At 39.5% G+C, this 21,170-nt stretch overlaps 1 protein-coding gene across 17 annotated transcripts in view; it reads left to right on the top strand.

The window, feature by feature from the left end:
- The window catches only part of kif1aa (kinesin family member 1Aa), a 49,471-nt gene that overhangs the window by 12,358 nt on the left and 15,943 nt on the right, over window positions 1–21,170 (top strand). For 8 of the 17 annotated variants that reach the window (XM_085150910.1, XM_085150893.1, XM_085150894.1 and 5 more), the window contains exons 3-27: window positions 746–819; window positions 952–1,134; window positions 1,223–1,288; window positions 1,376–1,554; window positions 2,869–2,980; window positions 3,261–3,338; window positions 3,460–3,525; window positions 3,617–3,634; window positions 3,745–3,823; window positions 4,178–4,256; window positions 4,532–4,674; window positions 6,835–6,873; window positions 9,416–9,618; window positions 10,546–10,625; window positions 11,859–11,934; window positions 12,558–12,637; window positions 14,055–14,161; window positions 14,250–14,330; window positions 14,420–14,600; window positions 15,580–15,652; window positions 16,323–16,413; window positions 16,499–16,647; window positions 16,735–16,913; window positions 17,240–17,377; window positions 19,325–19,627. In XM_085150910.1, the coding sequence (XP_085007036.1) occupies window positions 746–819; window positions 952–1,134; window positions 1,223–1,288; window positions 1,376–1,554; window positions 2,869–2,980; window positions 3,261–3,338; window positions 3,460–3,525; window positions 3,617–3,634; window positions 3,745–3,823; window positions 4,178–4,256; window positions 4,532–4,674; window positions 6,835–6,873; window positions 9,416–9,618; window positions 10,546–10,625; window positions 11,859–11,934; window positions 12,558–12,637; window positions 14,055–14,161; window positions 14,250–14,330; window positions 14,420–14,600; window positions 15,580–15,652; window positions 16,323–16,413; window positions 16,499–16,647; window positions 16,735–16,913; window positions 17,240–17,377; window positions 19,325–19,627 (2,857 nt within the window). The remainder of the gene's footprint in view (window positions 1–745; window positions 820–951; window positions 1,135–1,222; window positions 1,289–1,375; window positions 1,555–2,868; window positions 2,981–3,260; window positions 3,339–3,459; window positions 3,526–3,616; window positions 3,635–3,744; window positions 3,824–4,177; window positions 4,257–4,531; window positions 4,675–6,834; window positions 6,874–9,415; window positions 9,619–10,545; window positions 10,626–11,858; window positions 11,935–12,557; window positions 12,638–14,054; window positions 14,162–14,249; window positions 14,331–14,419; window positions 14,601–15,579; window positions 15,653–16,322; window positions 16,414–16,498; window positions 16,648–16,734; window positions 16,914–17,239; window positions 17,378–19,324; window positions 19,628–21,170) is intronic. The other 9 variants (XM_085150905.1, XM_085150901.1, XM_085150900.1 and 6 more) reach the window with 5 other exon arrangements.

Raw genomic sequence — 21,170 nt, 5'->3', positions numbered from 1 at the left:
AAAAAGGATTTAGGGCGAATTGTCCCTTTAATCTGGGATGAAGTTATACGCTATCAATATGCATACGCTGTGTGAATACACTGTTTAATGGGGAGAAGGCATTTCCTGTTTGAGTACCGAGATGGATGCTTAAATAGCTCATGGAGGATTTGTGATTTACAGAACAGCTGGCAGACACAGGAAGACATAAAAGCATATAGACACTTCACTGGCCTTCTGGGAAGACTGAAAGTTATAACACTGACAAAGGTGGAATTTATTGGAGGGCTACCAAAGGTCAGCGGAGCCTGACAGATTACAGCTAAAAGAGGCTGGTTGTTTCAAGCTGTATGCTGTTGAAAGATGAGCTGAGCGCAAGGTGTCCTAGAAAAGTCCTGACAGGTAACAAAATAACTGGCCTTTTTGCTGTTTCTCAACTGGTTTACCTCATTGACTGGCTGACGGTGTGTGACCTCAGCCTTTGATATAACAAATATTGGATTTTACACTTTGCCATGGTCTCCAATGCTTTCTGTTTGGTCCTCTTCTGGATGAAGTGTTCCAATGTGATGCGTTTCTGTAATGAATTTATGTAGGCCAAGCCCAATAACTAAATCCCAAAGGTAGCTGTTGGTGCAGAAAGGAGAGGTGACTGAAACCTTTCCAGCTCTACTAGCACAACATGATACTAACCCAGCTCAGATCCAGTTTCACATGGGTGGTTCTCACCCTCCCTCTGACCCATGTTCCTTGTCCTGTCTTTCAGCCATCATCAACCCCAAGCAGGCCAAAGACAACAAGAGCTTCAACTTTGATTACTCCTACTGGTCTCACACTTCGGTTAGTCATCCATGCACCCCTGGAGCCCAAACACAACGCATCCACATATTTTCATCAGTTTTGGATTTATTTGTTCAAGCCTTACAAGACATTTTTAGTCTTAAATGACCAATTATTGATCTCTGTCCACAGCCTGAAGATGTCAATTATGCATCTCAGAAGCAAGTGTACAAAGACATCGGAGAGGAAATGTTGCTTCATGCCTTTGAAGGCTACAACGTCTGCATCTTTGCATATGGTCAGACGGGTGCAGGCAAGTCCTACACCATGATGGGGAAACAGGATGTGAAGGATCAGCAAGGAATTATTCCCCTGGTACTGACACACTTTGATTAATTTAACAGGGCACATAATAAATTAAATAATTTATCTTTTTGCGGATTATTATGTTTTCCTCTTCCAGCTGTGTGAAGACCTTTTTACAAAGATAAATGATAATACAGACAACAGCATGTCCTACTCTGTAGAGGTGAGTGTGGGCGCCCCTCCTGTTTATACAGTGGATTCAGACCTCGCATCTGTTATAAATGTTCAATCAACTGTCAATTTGAAACAGGTAAGCTACATGGAAATCTATTGTGAGCGTGTGCGGGACTTGCTGAACCCAAAAAACAAAGGGCACCTGCGTGTGCGAGAGCATCCTCTAATGGGACCTTATGTGGAGGACCTGTCCAAGCTGGCTGTCACCTCCTACAATGACATCCAGGACCTGATGGATTCTGGCAACAAGGCTAGGTAATGTAGTCAACTATTTCTCGAGTCTCAGGAAAAGGCAGTGAACCACAGAAGGAGTGCTAAGTTAGCATGTTAGCTTGGTTAGCAAGTAGCGTAAACTGCCATAAACTGTGTGAGTGCAACACTAAGGACACATATACCTGCCAATTAACAACAAAACAGAAGCACAAACTTGTTAAGCGAGCTGTTCCTCACAGCAGGGCTTATTATTCAACAGATATTTACATAAAAATGTTCCAAAAGGTACAAAGACCACAAACAGGGTTAGAAGATGCAGTTCAGTAGCGACTCCAGTTAGTAGAAATTAAAGCACTAAGTTATATAACATTTTACCTCATGGACAGTTGTTATGGAGGCTGGTTTTCTGGACACATGTTTCTGTTGTGATATTGCATTTTAACATTGCAGTCTATGTGGATTAACTCACTTTTGAAGGAAGTTTAAAGTGGCTGTTTGGGGAACTGCAATTTCTATTTAGCTCTATTTTAGCTCCAGAGGAAATGAAATGAATGAAAGGGCTAATTAAAGAGAGACTCCATTGATTTTAGTCACTTTCTTTCTCTCTTAAAGTAACTGCACACAGGATATGAGGTTTGCAATAAGGAATACTCTAATGAAATGTATGTTTGTGGTGCACTATAAAAATGTCAGATGCATTGCTTAGCTAATACAGGCTCCAGGTTTTTCCATTTATAATTCTAGATTGGTTATGATTGTGAGATATTAAACATTTCTCTTGTTCTTAGACCCTGAGGTTTTTGATTTTGGCTGTAGAATTGGTTGAAATACCCCCCAAAAATGATTTTAGGGCTTAAGGAACTAAACCTAAACATCATGGCTTTTCGTACTTTAGTTTTGACCCGTTTTTAAAAATCTGTCTTGCATAGAAGGATGGATGTATCCACTCGGATCATCTATGAATACATACAGTGAAAACAGAAGGGAAATGAAGGGAACGTTAACAGTCAATATCAATTTAAATATTTATATATAAATATTAAAACAACAAAAGACACAGGAAAAAATTAATGATCAAAATAAAATAGGAAGCATGAAGATGGGAAGTGTCATAAGGTTTGGGGGATAAAACACAAGCACAGTGACCATGACGTTTACCTAAACATAGCTGCTGTTACACTAAATATACTTTTTTAAAAATACGCTTTATATATAACTACCTATTTCTACTTTGAATAGTGTTTTATGAGTGTGTCATATAAAAAAAACATTTTCATTAAATTATACTTAAACTCACATCCTGCTGGCTAAAATCTGAACTGTACAAAGTAATTAAAATTCATTGTCTCTGTGCAGGACTGTGGCTGCCACCAACATGAATGAGACAAGCAGTCGCTCACACGCCGTCTTCAACATCATATTCACCCAGAAACGCCACGACACAGAGATGGATAACACTACCGAGAAGGTAGAGGATTTTTATCTGATCCTCACTGAATTTGTTTAACATCGAGTTGCTGTCTCGGTTTATCTGCCCTCTGACTGATGACGCTGATTTAAGTCTTGATGGGACGTGGAAATCAATGACTCCTTGAAGGTCATGAGGATAATTCTTAAGCTGTTTTTTTTAATAAGGCCTGTCTCTATAATACAGATGAATGCCTATTGATTCTTTTTTTGTGTTGTTGAAAGCCCATGTGTTGCATCTTATTAATTGGATTCTACTGATTTGGTGTGTGCTGTTTTAGGTCAGTAAAATCAGTTTGGTGGATTTGGCTGGCAGTGAGAGGGCCGATTCTACCGGAGCCAAAGGGACCAGGCTAAAGGTGAAAACACTACAAAAAAAAAAAAATCTTAAATCATGTTTATTTATCTGACTAAATCCATGTTAAAGCAGTCTGTGCTTACTGTCATCGTAATCCTTATCTGCCTACTGTTCTGTCACAGGAAGGAGCAAATATCAACAAATCTCTAACCACGCTGGGGAAAGTCATCTCTGCTTTGGCAGAAATGGTCTGTATTAACCATTTGTTGTATTTTTGAAGATGAAGTCGATTTTGTGTTGGATAAAAATTACAGTTTCCACTGTCTCATATCATTTTAGGACTCTGGGCCGAATAAGGTGAGTGATTTACATGTTATTATCCTAATTCATTATTTATTTGAACCTATAGTAAACACAGAAAAAATTAATTCATGCTGACTTTTTGTGTGTCTTTTATTTATAAACAGAATAAAAAGAAGAAAAAGACAGAAAGCTTCATTCCATACCGAGATTCAGTTTTGACTTGGCTACTGAGAGAAAATTTGGGTATAAACACCGTTTTTCAAAGGCATCGAATGTCTCTAATTTTTCTAACATCACTGTGATATGTAAAAGAATCCCTCCAGAAAATCATGCGTCTGAACCCCAAAAGCTAATCACTTTTACATTTTAATGCAAACCACAACTTTTCTGTTAAATGTAAGATTTATATTGTACTTATGTAATTGTACTATATGTGACATTTTTCGGTGTAGCAAAATCTAAATTTTAACTTCTTGTTCAGACAGAGTGTTTTCCTATTTTTCTGACACCACATTCATGCAGAACTAGTGACAATCAAGTAGTTCTACACATTCTGAACTCAAAGCATGTTAATTTACATCTGTTCTTCTCTGTCAGGGGGGAATTCTCGAACTGCGATGGTTGCTGCTCTGAGTCCAGCTGATATCAACTACGATGAGACCCTTAGCACGCTCAGGTAAACAGAGCAGACAGCACATTTTGTGCTGCAGATTTTTCCTCCCACACAGCTGGTGAATGTTGCTTTGAAGGACACCGGTGTCGGTGAAACGCAGGCATTGTGTAATCCATGTTTCCCTCAGAGGCTTGCCTCACTTTCACACTTCAAACATCCTTCACGGGTTGCAGCTGCAGCTCCGGGCTGCAGAGACGGGGATGTCGGGGGAATTATGTGTATATATGTGTGCGTTTCTCCTCACACACCTGTGTCTCAGTGATCTTTTGCATTCCCAGGTATGCTGACCGTGCCAAACAGATTCGCTGTAACGCTGTCATTAACGAGGATCCCAACAACCGATTGGTGCGTGAGCTGAAAGAGGAGGTGTCTCGCCTGAAAGAGCTCCTCTTTGCTCAAGGCCTGGGCGACATCATTGAGAGTAAGGGACCATTCATTGGATTTATGTGCCCATTATCTGTAGATTGAATTTTAAATTGTTTATAATGGTCTTGGACCTTTTTTTTTAAGAGTCAGCCTCAGCTCAGCCCACTCACAAACAAATTTGTTCTCCCTGTGCTCACAGAAGCCGTGACGTACTCACAGACATGTTGATCTGTTCAAATAGACCAAGAAGCAAATTAGGAACCAGCCAGGACAATAAAATCAGTGGGAAGAAGTTAATGAAAATTAATAGATAGCAAGTGGTTTCAGACAGCAGTAGGACCAAACTTGGCACGAATGCATTATTCTCCCATTTGTGTCTAAAAACAGGCTGGAAAAAATGGTGTAGGCGTTGTTTCTAGCATTAACATCTGAAGCTAACACATCATACCAGCTGTGTGCTATGTGAGAGGAAATGTTTTGCCTCCACTCCTGTCCTTAGACAGGCAGGGTGAATTCGTCTTGATTAGGTATCATCTCAGTAGCACTTTTTTTTATGTCAGAAACCATTACAGATACCACAGCCTCAGTTATCCACAAGCACCGATATCATATTCCCTTTCTTAGGCACCTGAACAGTTTATAGTGTGTTTGGTGGAACACAAAACTTTTGGATGAGCTGTACAGCAAACCATATATTTATTCAAATCATTTAAAAATGGTCGAAAAAAACAAATATGGTCAAGAGGTCCAGCTCGGTAATGTAAAACAGCATCAGCAGGAGAATCCTAGCAGCCTGTTTGCGCAAAGACACAAAGTTGAACAGTTGATTTATAGTAGAAAAATTATCTATAGAGGGTAAAACTGTTTTGTAACTGGCTGTAAACATTTTTGAATATATGAATATTTTAACATGGGATTGACTCATTTTTGGAGCCAGCAGGGAACCTCAGGGTGACATTAAAGGAACTGCAGTTTTTGATACTTCGTTAGAGGTTGATGCTCACTCATGACTCACCTCTCCTATGCATTAGCTTAGACTATATTACACTTGTTTTTCCCAAAATGTAATCCACTAATTTTGGTTAATTTATCTAATTATATATATTTAAGTTATAAAGTAGGAGTGGGCGATATAAACGATATACGATATAAACGATATAAATTTGGCCAACGATAGAGATTTTGACTATACCGCTCTATCGCGATAGCGCATGTTGATGATATCATCAAGCTGCGCCTGTTTTGGTCAAAAGCATCGCAGCGGCTACAACCATTATCATCTGCAAATTATGCCAGGCGACAGTCATGGCAAAGAGATGAAGCACTTTTGAAATATGGGGAAAGATAAAAACGTTTTAATTAGTTTCAAAAATCTCTCAGTCAGAACATGGCATGTCATGTTTAGGTGGAAACTAGCGAGCTAACTTCCTGTTAACTTGTAACTCTGTTAAATTTAATAAATTCTGTTTTCATGGATGCATGGATGTTAAACTTAATTGTTACACCTGGTAAAGCAGCAACGCTGATGATTTTATTAAAGATGAAAGAATTCAGACCTTTTTAACTCTTAGTGTTCGTTTGACGTTGGGACCTGAAGCGGACGGAGTTTTGGACCCAGATTACTTAGCGAAGCGCCTCACTACGGCAGCCGTAATGCTCTGACAATCCATCAAGCAGTGCGGCTTACCAAAGTTGTACTAAAACATTTTTTAACAGATTTCTGCACGCCCAAATCAGTTCGAGGTCAGTAAGCACAACCAGAATTCATACATAAGGCACTCTCTCGATTTTTGAGAAAATTAAAGGATTTTAAGTGTGGAAGATACGTTATACAGAAGAAAAGAATATATCGCGATATATCTCGTTACCGCACGTGCTTCAAATTATATCGCAATATGAATTTTAGGCCATATCGCCCAGCCCTATTATAAAGTATATATAATTTTGGCCAGAACATATAGTATTAACTCATTGCATCTCTAATCTTGATACCACTTTTACTGCAGTACTGAAAACAGATGTATTAGATGGATGTTATATTATTTTAAAACCATGCACAGTTCCTTTCCCAGAGAAAGATCAGGATTAATGTTTGGAGCGCATAGAGCATATTAAGACTGCAGTGCTCAGGTGTTCACCAATAGCTAAATGAACATTTTTACATGTGGAGAATTTAACTAAAGGTGTTGTGCTGTCTCTCTGTCTCTTCTCCCAGCATATCGAGCGTCTGGTGCTGATATCGAGGGTTTGAAATGTGTGTTTTCTGTTTCTTGCTTTCTGGCTCTGCAGCTTAGAATCGCAGCTGATTAATGTGGCAGTGTTAAAGTGGTTTTTCAGTGTTCTCTGCAGCACCAAAGGAACTGTTCTGATTGTTTTACATGATTTTTAGTGAAACGCGAGAAGCTAATGTTAATGAAATACAAACAGCATGCTTTCCATCCCTATTCAGGCTTTGCTATATTATGGTGCTGTAGAGATCTGAGTATGACTTTATAGATGCACTGATAGGTCAGCGGAGCAGTATAGTATGGAAGCTTGTGCACCATAATGGGATTCATTTCATCTTTAATTTCCCTGACGTAGAAATTGTGACATCCATTTCCCCTGGCAGGTCTGTCTGTGTACGACGTGCTTTATTTTTCCGGCAAGAAAACACACATATCACATAAAAAGATTTAATGACACATGCAATGCAGTGCAGTAAAGAATTAAATCCCCTAATATATTCTAAGCAATATATTCACAAAGCATTTAAATAATTTATAACGATGTAATAAAAATCTGAATAAACCTCAATAAACAAACGTAAAAGTTTGGATGTTGTGAGAAAACAGAATGCAATAATTTGCAAATCTCATAAATATATTTTTATTTTCAATTAACAAAATAAAACATTCTAAGAAAAAGATGACCTCATCTTGAACTTGATGGCAGCAGCACAATCAAAAACGTTGGGATAGGGTGATTTCCCACTGTGTAGCATCCCCTCTTCTTTTAACAACACCCTATAAATGTGTGGGAGCCGAGGAGAGCAGCTGCTGCACTCTTAACAGGAAAACGTTCCTTCCTTGTCTGATTGAGGATTATAGTCCTGTTATTAACCTGTTGCCAGTTAACTTTATTAGCAGCGATATTTCCATTAATTTTCTAGCCTTTTGTTTCTTCCTTCCAAATATTCTCATGAAAGAGTAAAAAGTCTCAGTTTAAATATTTAGTGTTGGGGTTATTTTCCATTAACTAGGGTTAATGGAAAATGCGTTTATGAGATTTGAAAATCATGCTGCCTTTATCTCCATTTCAAACATTATTCCAAGTGTTTTTTATTTTATTTTACAATGAATAAATTAAAGAAAACGTACAGTATAGTATTTTTTAAAAAATTATAGTACAGCTCAGTATGTTTATTAAGGTCTTTTTAAAGACCACACTGGCAGCAGCACATATAAAAAAATGTTTTTATCCTGTTTTAGCTATAAAGCTATACAAAAGTGGACCAGGTGAAGCATTCGTGATATAACACCTTTCCTGTGCAAGATCCCTAAGTTCTCAAGTTCCCTAAAAAAGGTAATTTATAATATGATATTGCATTAATTTAAGTGAGGATCAATGTAAAAAATAGAACTTTTAAGAGAAAGAAAATGTCTCTACTTTAAAAAGATATTTGGATAATTACCTTGTTACATTTCCCTTTACAGTTTACGAATCATCAGTCTGTCAACGCCTGTTGGCAGGCAGGATAACAGGGCACAGAGGAACGATAAGATGAGGGTGATGATGTAGTCTTCAGACATATAATCACTTACATAATAGTGGATCTTTTAGGTCTTCTGCACTTTTAATGCCATAGATTTTTACAGTCTTTCCATAATACACAACTTAATTAACCGCAGAGGCAATATTATGTGATCAATCTTGGCGAGCCGAAGCCTGTCCAGATGGATGGGTGTGATACACTTGGCCAGTTTATTGCTCTGTGTTGCCATAGCAGCAGCAGCAAGGTTGTTATTATTGCTTTCTGCTCAGGCCTTTCAGGTGCCACGATAAAACCAAGATAAATCTTTGAACAGAAAAATATAAGGGGCCCTTTTTTATGTGTTACTTTAATAATAGATTTACCCAGAAATTTCATTCAAAGCTAATCAGACAAACTCATCGCTGTGTCTGATCCTCTACCAGAGAAATGGATTTCTGCTTCCAGTAATTTGTTTGACATTAATAATTTCAGCAAAGCATGCTGAGCAGTAAATGCATCTTGCTGCTTTTAGATAATAATCTTAATCGAGAGTTCTGGCTTTCTAATGTTCTGTGCAGAAAATGAGACGCCATTAAAAATGAGTCATCGTGTTTGTGCACACAGGCTCTGCAGAGCTCACGTACTTTGTTGTTTTCCATAACTGATGACAGTTTTTAATTTTTTGGTAGAGATGCTTGAATGGGAATGAGTAATGGAAATCTTTTCTCATGCTGCTCGAACAGTTTCTCAATGGTTCTGCATATCACGCTGTGCTTGAAGTTTTGTATGGTAGCTACATTTTCGTTGAGTCGTCTTGTGGCTGGATGGCCTCCTTGTTGCATCATTTGAGTTGTCTGTGGCTTTCTGCTGGTGCTGCCCTCGCTTCTGTGCTACCAGTTCAAATTTCTCTCTGTAAGTTAGATTTGTTTCAAGACACGTATCTTCTTTCTTTTCTATTCTCTTCCTTTTCTGTCTGCATTTCTCCGTTCTTTTACTCCCTGTTATCGATTACCCCAAACCCCGCTTCCTGTCCCCACTCCCCACGCCCGTCCCACCCTGGCAGACATATCCGATTACAAGAACAATAACAATAAAGGCCAAGCTGTGAATCAAAGGGATGATCTCTCCACAGTGACCAATGCCATGACGGGGATGAGCCCCTCTCCATCTCTCTCAGCCTTGTCCAGTCGGGCCGGATCTATTGCCAGTCTGCACGATCGCATCATGTTCAGCCCAGGCAGCGAGGAGGCCATCGAAAGGCTGAAGGTGAGCACAAAACCCCGTTTAACCCCCACCCCAGCCTTACATAGTCTGGAAATAAAACTTCAGTGAGATTCACCAAGCATTTGTTGAGGTTCAAAGTCTTTCTAATTGTGGGCAGATTCAATAAAAAAGTTCAAAAAACCAAATTGGTCTTTATACTTTTTGCCTTTCTGAGCATTTCCAGTAGATTATAACCAAAAACCTGATTTCCTAAAAACAAATGGGTCTTCAGAAATTCCCGGAGCCCAACAAAATGACCACCAACAGGCTTCCCACGTGCATATTTCTGACCAAAACTCCGACTAAGGCCATTACACACTGAGCATATTGTGAAAATTCTGAATTTTATGCATGCAAACACAGTACACGTTGCATTTTTGCAAAGAATTTGTGGGAGGTGTACACATGTGACAGACGCAAAAAAGGCTCGAGACGCCGTGGCATCTGTCACATGTGCTCGGTGTGAACCTGCTCTCATCTGTGAAGAGACTGGGGCTCCACTGGGACACCTACCAATTCTGGTGTTCTCTGGTGAATGCCAATCAAGCTTTTTATGAGCAGTGTAGTTATAATTAAAATTATGCACCAAGGAGGACAAGCAGAGCAGGGTCACCCCAAGCCCCCCTTTATCTGTGTCCCTGGCTCTTTCGGCCATTTTAATACTCAATGAAGCTCTACATTATGGCACAAAGACATTATATTCACACCCTTTTTTACATGCCAACATAAGGTCATCTAATGAAATCACAGATATGGGTCATTTAATTTCTGGTACTTAAAAAAGTAAGCAATTAAGTAAGCTAATAAAATACTGGAATATACTGGAATTTTATTGCTTCATTGCTGAATTTGGATGTTTCTTTGCGTTAAGTCCAGATATAGTTATTATTTAAATGATTATCACCACACTTTTTTATTTTTTAACGTCAGGAAACAGAGAAAATCATCGCTGAGCTCAATGAGACCTGGGAAGAGAAACTTCGCAGAACAGAAGCCATTAGAATGGAAAGGTAAGACAACGAGATGTTTAGTTTTATTTTAATTTATTTTATTGCATTGTTTAAATTCCTCTTTAAGATTAAACTTTGGAAATACTAAAGATGCCAAAACAGGAACAACATCCTAATAATTCAAGAAAAGAGAAACACAGGAGGATAACAACACACATACAAAAACTTAAATGCTGTAAGATGAGAGAGGTAATATTCAAAGGAACAAAAGGACAATTTCCTGAATTAAAATTTCTAAATTTCCAAGATTACAGTTGTTCATTTGCAGGAAAATATATTTCTTTAATTCTTTCTTTATTTTTTATAAAACTTTTATAAAAAATAAAAAAGTTCTCTAAGGTTAGTAGTAAATATTCAAAGTTTCAAGAACATTAAAGATATTAAAGCCAAAACCTGCAAAAACTAAAGATAAAAAAGCATAAGAAACCTTGGTGTTCTGAGATTAAAGTCACAGGCTGGATAATCTCACCTATGCCACAGCGGCCATCGGGAAACGCTGTGTTAACGTTGTGATTCTGGGCTCAAATCAGGAATAACGTCATATTGCACCAAATGCAACCTACTACAGGCTAAGCTATAATCAACAAGAAAACCAAACTGTTGTGGCATGTCCTCAGGTTACAGGATTGTAGAAGCAGTGACGTCTAGCTGTGGTTCTGTGATCAGATTGAGCTAATCTGGCAAAGTAACTGTTTGGCCAAAAATGAAAGAAACTTTTCTCATAAATTTATAACTTTAATCTCAGAGAATATTTTCCTTGTAAATACCTGATTTAAAAAAATACTTTATTGTCCAAGAAAATTGTTTTTTTTTCTTCTTAGAAATTTACAACTTTAATATGACATATTCTGTGTTTCCTCCTTGAGTCGCACCACCCTCCACAGTATCTATGATTTTTTTGTTCCCCTCAGATGGCTGTAATATGCTGCCATTAATGTGACTTATTCAAGAATATTAACATAGAAGTAAAAATTAATCATGCTTAATCTTAATCTTGTTTTCCACACCTCTAAAATGATTGACAATGACAAGCATTAGTATTTCTTCCGGTCCGGCCTAAGGTGAAGCTTTCGGTGATCTGAGTGTAGAGCAATTGGTGCCACCTCCACAATAATATTGGGTCTATGCTTTATTTAGGAAAGACAACATTTCTCATTGAATCAATGTTGAAAAAAAAGTATATTTACATAAAAAAAATATCTCACTTGGTTTGCTGATGATATTTGTCAACAGAGAGGCCCTGCTGGCCGAAATGGGTGTAGCAATGCGAGAAGATGGTGGAACAGTTGGTGTGTTCTCTCCAAAGAAGGTAAAAGATGTATTCTACTTCTCCAAAACCACTGTGATCTAATCCTTACCGCTTCGATTATTCACTGCTGTGCTTGTTTATTTACCCCCAAAGCCCACTGATAGCCCTAGAAAGCCCGAGCCCGTGTTTATCGACACAGTCGGGCTGTTTTCCCCCAACGAGGTTTGTAGCTCTGAAGTGTTTAAAGTGTCTCCTCTGATGAGTGCTCGAGCCTCGTCGAGGCAGATCAGACGAGAGTTTCACTGTTTCATTAAGTGTTATCCTAAATCTACTTCATTACTCACTTCAAACACTCCCTCACTGCACCGAAGGCAGCCATGGGTGTAAACATGGGGGAAAAGATAATAGAAGTGCCCTAATTTTAGTGATTTATGGCTGCTTGCCTGCAGCCCCAAAACATCTGACTTCATTAAACACTCCATGCTGGGACGCTGTGGGGAGTGACTGCATGGTTTTAACTATTGCTGATTGTTTGATGTTTCTTACTGGGAGAGCTTGTATTTCAGACCACCTGTTGTGCACAGCTGACATATGTTATAATGTAAATAACATATGGATGTTCAATGACTCATGCATATTGCTTACCGAAAGTTAACAGTGAAATATTCCCCGTTCTGTGTCAGACGCCTCATTTGGTGAACCTCAACGAGGACCCTCTGATGTCTGAGTGCCTGCTGTACTATATCAAAGACGGGATCACCAGGTAAGAGGCTGACATTTTACAGTGTAATAAGAGGAAGGTGGTTCTCACCCTGAGAGGACAAAACCACTGCAGGGAAGACCAGGAGAAAATGTGATGTAAACAAATGTGATTTATGTAGAAAGTAAAGTCTGCTGAAGCTGTCGTGCTGACCTTTATTTAATTAAAACCCCACTTGGATCCTTTTTATTATTAGATGCCTCCCATATTATTGCTAATGACTCATAAAAAGTGTGGGGTCAGCTTATTATGAGGGCACACCAGAAAAAGTTTAAGAACTGCTGTATTAGCACGATACTGATTTAAAAAGGACATTGTTTTTATGCTAATCTAACTTCAAGAGACAACAGGCCTGCATTGCAAACATGTTCTCATCACATGGCGTCATATAATGTTGTGTCAGATGCCTGTGCCTCACTGGCACTAAATGTTCTCCGCCAGCGGCCCAAATGTGGCTACATAGGCCACCGAGAGATAATGGTCCCCATTTAGAGACCCACACTTTCCACAGAAGGTTGGTCACAGGTTTATCAGCCAGGAGATTGTGGTTTGTCTCCCATTTTGATCCTTGTATTGTATTTAGTACTTGTTTTTTTTCACTACATACACTAATTTATTTCATAAATGAATATATTCATATACATAAACTGTATAGGATGGACATGCCATAAAGCTGTAATGGTTTTAATAGGCAGTATGTTGATGAGAATTCCTGTGGTTGCAAAAAGAAGTCAGATTTCTTGGTCCCTGTCTTCAGTGAACACCTTCCTGATGAGATTATGGGCTTAGCTGCTAGCTTCAGTTAGCCACTATGTGATCGTACTCTGTCACACTGATGTGATTTCAAAAGGAGAAGTAGCAGAAGTGTCGCTCTTCAGAAATCACAGCCTGGTTACTAAAAGAAATTCACTCAGCTTGATGTGAGCAGCTTCCTGCCAGAATTCTTTTTTTCTATGGATTCATCAGCCAAAGTAAAGGTATGGCTGGCTAATGATGTAGCCCAGCTAAGGAGGAGGCCATCAGTAATTACTTCCTGTGACACTGTCACTACCATGAGCCTCTTGTCACGGTGGATGGACGCTTTCTTCTGCACTGATACAATCTGATGGTGTAGCTTTGAACTAGCTTTGAACTGGTCACAGTAACGTTTGTGAATTTTTAAAGTAACCAGGTCATGATTTCTGAAAACAAACATTGTTACTGTGTTTTGGGATTGGGGTTTGGTTTCAGGTGCTTTCAGCACATCTGTATAGCCCAACAATTTAGATGAATAAAAAGCACGACATGCAGGAGGAAAAAGACTACATTTGATTTTGAGGTGAACTGTCCCTTTAAATGAAAAAGGACTAAATGTTACATAGATGAAGTGTGTTATTAACTTGCTTTTATATATATTCATATTCACTTTTATTTATTTTAGGGTCGGTCGTTTAGATGCCAGCAGTCGCCAGGATATAGTCCTCAGTGGTCACTTTATAAAGGACGAGCACTGCACCTTCACTAGTTCCACTGGCCCAATGGGAGAAAGTGAGACTTGCAGCTGTGCACATCAAAGTAAAATATTACTGTAATGTTGTCAGCAAAGCTTCATATGGAATTTTCTTTTCCTGAGCAGCAGTTGTCCTTGAGCCTTGTGAAGGAGCTGAGACATACGTTAATGGAAAGAGGGTGACAGAACCCACTGTTCTGAAATCAGGTTGGTGCAACCTGTGCCATAACTAGCGCAAACATTATATGGATAGATTTTGTACTTGTACTCTCTGATCTGATGTGATGCCCTTGCAGGAAATCGCATCATCCTGGGGAAGAGCCACGTCTTCCGTTTTAACCACCCTGTACAGGCCCGGGCTGACAGGGATAAGAACCCATGTGCCGAAACCCCTGTTGAGCCTGTGGACTGGGCCTTCGCTCAGAGGGAGCTGTTGGAGAAACAGGGCATTGACATGAAGCAAGAAATGGAACAGAGGTACGCCTTCAGGAATAAAGATACAGTAAAAGTCCATTTCTGGAACTTAAGGTAACAATTAGTATAACAAAAGGTCCAGGTTTGCACCAATTCTTCTAGATTTTGCTATACCTATTGCAAGGTGCAATAAGGAAACAGTTTGTCCCAATGCACAGATAAACTGAATAAAATGGGTATTTTTATTCTTAGAGTAGATTTGAATGATTGATTGTCGTTCCTATCTTTCCTGTTTTACGTCAGAAATCAATCCCTGTCTATAAATAGTCCTGTCGTCTCCTCAGCCTGCTCATTTTTGTTTGCTCTGTTTGTTCCTGCCACATTTTTGTGCTTTGGATTACGTTGTTTCCTCATGTTTTGGATCTTCTTTTTTTTCTTTTGGACTTTGTTCTAATTTGGGCTCAGCAGTTAAGCTTGTGTCTTAATTTAACAGTCTTCGAGGGTACCACTCCAGAGACCCGCAGCTATTTCTAAAACTGCATTCAGTTACTTTTTAATATTTTCTGAGTCTGAGACTTCTGAGCAATTTATGAGCCAGTCTTCATGTATTAGAGAAAAAGCATCAGATAAAGCAGTGAGGTTAAAAACAGTGTAACCATGGACTCTTACATGGTGTGCATAATCTATATAGCTTGCTACTGGCTGCTTTGTAACCCACCTCTAATCCAGTTCCTCATTTTCATGCTCAAATCAAAGTCATATATATCTACTGTCATTAAAGTCTGATCTTTTCTGTGCTGGGGTCCTGCATCCAGGAAAGGTGGAGAAGTCAGGACATAACTTCCATTTCTCTAATGTAGATGACTACAGATGGAGTGAGAATTTGCTTTTGTGGTCCTGTCTGAAGCAGTGACCGAAGTTGCCACTTTACCCAAGCCTGAGGCTTCTTTCTCAGTATCAATGGCTTAAAAACACACAGTGAGGTAGGGCATTACCCACCTACATCAAGTCTTTTTTGTTCACTTTGTTTTTTTGTCCTCAGGCTGCAGGAGCTGGAAGATCAGTATCGCAAAGAAAGAGAGGAGGCCAGCAACCTTCTAGAGCAGCAAAGACTGGTATGGTAATGAGAGTTCAGCTTTGACTGCTATCAGCAGTAATCATTAAAGTAAAACCAACAAAAATCTATCTTAACTGTCTTACACACAGATGTAGCTGCAGTTTCTATATTTCAGTATTGGTATCTACTGTTTACATTATATAAACTGTACTATCAGTGAGCGAATTTACAGAAAATACCAAATAAAAAAATTATGATGGTGTTTTCAGATCAAATGTGAAGCAAAGTTCATCTTACTGGAATTTTTAGGCAATTTTGCAACTCCCAAATAGGAGAAAGGAGAACCGATACCTGGGATTACATAACAGACACATATTTTAAAAAAAAACAAAAAAAACAAAACAAGATTTAATCAGCAGATCTGACAACCCACAAGATACAGCATTTCATTTCTGATTCTCTGTGGCACGAGGAGAATCCACAGTCTGTGGGAGAATTTTATCTGGCAGGATCTGCAGCATAATATCATAAAGTATTTTTAATTCACATGGATGTGTATTTGACAGTATTTATATGCACAGTTGTATGCCGCGACACATTTTTCCGCACTTTAATTCTAAATGCAGTCTTTTGGGGCCTTTCATTTCACTAGTCATTAGTGAAATTAGTGATTAATTCAACCTGAATGGCTTGTTCATGTATTTAAAACTTTAATTATAAATTATTAGGATTATGAAAGCAAGCTGGAGGCTCTTCAGAAGCAAGTGGACCGTTATAACCCAGAAGGCCCTGAAGAAGAGGAGGAACCAGAAGAAGAAGGTAAAAACAATTAATACTAAGACACATTTATAAATCTATATTGGGGATAATCATACCTTCATCGAGTCCTCTTTCTGGCCTACAGTGCAGTGGACGGAGAGGGAAAGAGAGCTGGCTGTGTGGAGTTTCCGTAAATGGCGATGCTACCAGTTCACCTCGCTGCGTGATCTCTTATGGGGAAATGCCATCTTCCTGAAGGAGGCTAATGCGATCAGTGTCGAACTTAAGAAGAAGGTTAGAAATGTCATTTAGACTGATGAATATATCCACAGGTCTACGCTGTGAAACGGCTCTTTGAGCATACTCGTTCTTCCCCTGCAGGTGCAGTTCCAGTTTGTGTTGCTGACAGACACTCTCTACTCACCCCTGCCTCCTGACCTGTTGCCCCCAGAGGCAACTAAAGACAGAGAGAAGCGACAATTCCCACGTACTATCGTGGCGGTGGAGGTGCAAGATCAGAAGAATGGAGCAACTCACTATTGGACATTAGAAAAACTAAGGTGGCTGAACATGCACGCAAGTCTTTGATGAACAAAATCTTAAACTTATCTTGGTAATCAAAAATTCATTAGGTGTCGCACTGAAACTCTTGTTTTAGTGCTCTTCAGTTTGTAAGTCAGTTTCTTTTATTGCAAACATTTGCTTCAATAATTGCACTTCCAAATTAAAAGTATCTACCAACCTAATATCGAACAGCAATAAAAAAAAGAGCCATGCTTCAGTGTCTTCCTCAGTGCTATTTTATTTCTTCCAAGCTGTTTACTTTTTCTCATTAACACCCTGCTCTGTGTCTTTTTTATCTCTTCATTGTTGGTGCTTTCTGCAGGCAGAGGCTAGATCTGATGAGAGAAATGTATGATCGTGCTGCTGATGTGCCCAACAGTACTGTGGAGGACTGTGAAAATGTGATGACGGGAGGTGACCCCTTTTACGATCGCTTCCCCTGGTTCCGCCTGGTTGGCAGGTAAATACTGAGTCCAACACGTCGGGACAGGAATGAGAAATACAGAGGCCAAAAAGACCAGTATTAGCCATAGCTATCAGAAATTTAGGATATAGGGAGGCTGCTGTCCACTTTTCCACTTGCAGGACGTCGTTCCTGAGAGTTAAAGTTCCAGGCACTTGGGTTGGAAATGCGGCTTTACTGTGTGTGGAGTGTACTCCAAAATGACAGGGACACCTGCATTAATTATCTGCAGTTCATTCAGTCTGGTGTCCCTACTTGTCAAACTTTGTATTTCAGCCACTACAAAACCTGCCAGTACAAACTGAAATAACAGTGTAGCGATTAATACATTTGATAACGATACATTCCAGCTAATGACAGAGCTTTCTACATCAATGGGAAAATCATCTATGCAAGATTTAAGAAAAACATTTCGTCAGCCCTCCTACTCAAAACCTGCTGTTTCTTTCTCTTCCACCTTGGCACATGGCCTCCCAGTGTCTCTCTCTCGCTCTCGCTCTCTCACTTGCACCTGTTATGTAATATTAAGCGTCTCACTCCAGCCTTTAATGTTATTCAGCTCCTGCAAGACATGGAAACATTGGAAACTGTGCCCTTGAGCTGTTCTTTTTCAGGTTTTCAATCTGTCTGTCCATATTATAAAGGTGAAAGCAGGTGTATATTTATCCAGATGCACAACATTTGATGTTTTCAATGCTTTAGTTTTAATAGTTTACTGCTATTTTATACTACAACCTTTACACTTGCTGTTTAAAAAATGTAGCTGCTGTCGAGAACTGATGGGTTGAATTAATACATAACTGAATACAGGCTCACTTTGTACATATGTGGCTGATGTGATAACTCAAAGTGACTAGCCATTTTCAAATGAAATCTGTATGACGTTTAATTTCTGTCATTACCTTTAGATGCAATTAAGCAAGCCCGTGAGCAAATGATCTTATTTCACACACATAAATATTCACTGCCAAAGCTCAGTTGCAGCATATAGTGTACCATTACAGTAATCCAGTGATTGCTGGGAGTAAATCCAACTGTAACAAGTGCCTGTTAACAGGTTGGTCACCAGAATTCATTTTGTGAGCAAATATGGTGTCAAACAGCACTGTCTACAGCAGGAGTGGGGGCACTGCAGGGCTCAGTGGCTGGTGTCCTGCAGGTTTTAGATATCACCCTGGGTCAACACACCTGAATCAAATGATTAGTTCATTATCAGCCTCTGGAGAACTTCAAGACATGTTGAGAAAGTAATTTAGCCATTTAAATCAGCTGTGCTGGATAAAGGACACATCAAAAACCTGGACACTGGCCCTTGAGGACTGGAGTTAGACTCCCCCGGTCTATAGCACTGAAGCTGTCATTTAAGGAGGTTCTTTGCATGTGATCCCTTAAAAAGTGATCAATCATGGGACAGAGCTCCTTTGATGATTGACTCACTTGGCATGATTAACTTTGGTTCCTTCCCCTGCTCACTTTTTTTAACAGTTTAGATTACAGTTACCTGCAAGAGTGCGCATTCCTTGAATTGCCTTCTCTACATTTTATTCATCTTAGCCTCTTCTTTTTATACGCATGTGTAAAAATCTGTACTTAAAACAGTAAATTTGAATTCCCCTGATACTCACCAAGCAGAAACTTACATGTGCGGTTAAATCTGCGCATGAGGACTGGGCAAATTACAGTGAATACCTGTGTAGGTGAAATAATACTTGTTTTTGACATGCCTAAAGTTAAAAATGTGTCTATCTATAGCCCACGATCAGCACAACATTTGTAGCTTTCTGCAGTCTCCCATCTGTCTTCTCTTTCTCTGCTCTTTGCTCAACACTGAAACAAACAATAAAAGCTGTTTCTCTCAGAGGGAAGAAGGTTTTCTCCTGTGGATCAGTGCGTCCCTTCTCTCTAACTGTACTAACCTAGTTCCCATGTCTCTGGCTGCACCAGAAATCCCATTTTCAACACATGCATGAGCGAGCGCATGAGTGACCCCACCCCATCCCCGACCCTTTCCACCTCTGAAATTACTGAGCTGGCTGACTCGCAGCGGGAGGGTCGCGGGGAGGAGGAGGAGTTGGAGGATTTGGACGACCTGGACGATGATATCTTTTTGGACGACCCGAGCTCCGAGCTCGGGGTAGAGGATGATGATGATGATGATGATGATGATGAGAGAGAGCTCTGCCGAGGCTCCAGCGAAGGCCTGGATCCCTTTTACGACCGCTCACCATTATTCAGTGTAGTGGGAAGGTTGGTGAGGTTTCAGGAGCATGCTGATGGAGGAAACTAGCTCTTTCACGCTGAGATGCAGGGTCCCTTTCCCTTGGCAAACATCAGGGTAGATGGAATAGTATTCTTGGAAATGCAGTGAATAATAGTGTGTATATCTTCACATAGCCCTCCTTGAGTTGTGGGCTGGGTATGCATAAATACACAAAATATAACCATAGTGTGCTTTGTTATTTTATGTGGCAAACATGGGGTGTGATCTTAAAGTGACTCTCTCCATAAAAATTAAAAAGCAAAGCATACCTAAGTTGATTTTTGCCAAACACCCCTGTAAGGTTATCTCTTTGTGCACCTCTGGATAGCTTCCAGCATGACAGCAGTGTTTATATGACCAAGACTGTCTTTATTTGGCCCAAAACCACAGTTCAGCTTGTTCTCAGATGCCACTGGATGTTAAAGTAAAACTTAAGTAAAACTGACATTGCCAGTCAGTGCACTGTAGCTGGTGTACTTTGTGAATTTGACATTTTGAAGCTACATTATTTGCATTTTGGCGGCTGCCATGTTGTTGTTTATTTGGACCCCATAGTGATCATATCGGAGGTTGTAATGCTTGAATTCATTAAAATTAGTACAGAAATTTATTGGATGGTCTTTATCACAGAGGTCAACATTAAAAAGGCTCTGAAGTAGCCTTTTAACATGGGAGTCTGTAGGGATTGACTTGCTTTTGGAATCAGGATAAGTGGTCACTAGTGGAACTGCAGGTTTGGCCCTTGGATGCTGGCTCATGTTTTCAGCCCTGCAGCATCTCCTAATCCAGGACACTGACTTAGTTCTTGGACACTCTTCCACTGAAAAAAGCTCTTTGGTCTTTGGGTTGTAGATAGAGATCCAGCTCTCTTTATTAAGGATAATCCTGAACATGAACGTAGTGACCTAATTTTCATAAAGTCCATGGCAAATCTTCAGGTGAAAGTGGTCATCCATCAGCCATCCAAAGAGTGATTCAAATAGAAGCTACACTGCCAGCACTCTAAGGTTACACAAGGAGATGACCTTGAAGGGGAAATTAATCAAACTGAAGTCAGATTTTTATAGATGAAGTCACTAAATAAGTGCACCTGAATTATGTTGCTCTTTGGTCTTCTCCAAATTACTGTCCACCTCAGAGATCTGCTGGTTCAGTGTTAACACTGGCATGAAGCATTTCAGTTGGAAAGCTGCAACCGAAATTTGGAAAACAACTTTTCCTACATTTTTTTTAATTGTGGTATTTCCTTTTACTGATTTCCTTAAACACTTGCTTACTGCTCAAAGTCAAACCAGACCCTTTAGTGTCTTGCCTTAGCTGTCACAGAATCTCTAAATCTTGAGCTGAAAATGTTGAGTACCACACTATGCGGACACTGGAGTAGACATTTCTGGACTTTTCCTTTTTATCTTTAATCTCTCTTTCAACCAAAGGCTTATTTTTCTTTGCTTTTGGAGTGGGGGTATACAGTGGCTCGATGCGTCTCACTCTTACTTAAATTCTTCCTAAATTCAGTCCAGAGTAGGTCCA

The sequence above is a fragment of the Neolamprologus multifasciatus genome, chromosome 23 (assembly GCF_963576455.1).
Source record: "Neolamprologus multifasciatus chromosome 23, fNeoMul1.2, whole genome shotgun sequence".
Lineage (NCBI taxonomy): Eukaryota > Metazoa > Chordata > Actinopteri > Cichliformes > Cichlidae > Neolamprologus > Neolamprologus multifasciatus.
This window is presented reverse-complemented; position numbering and strand designations above follow the sequence as displayed.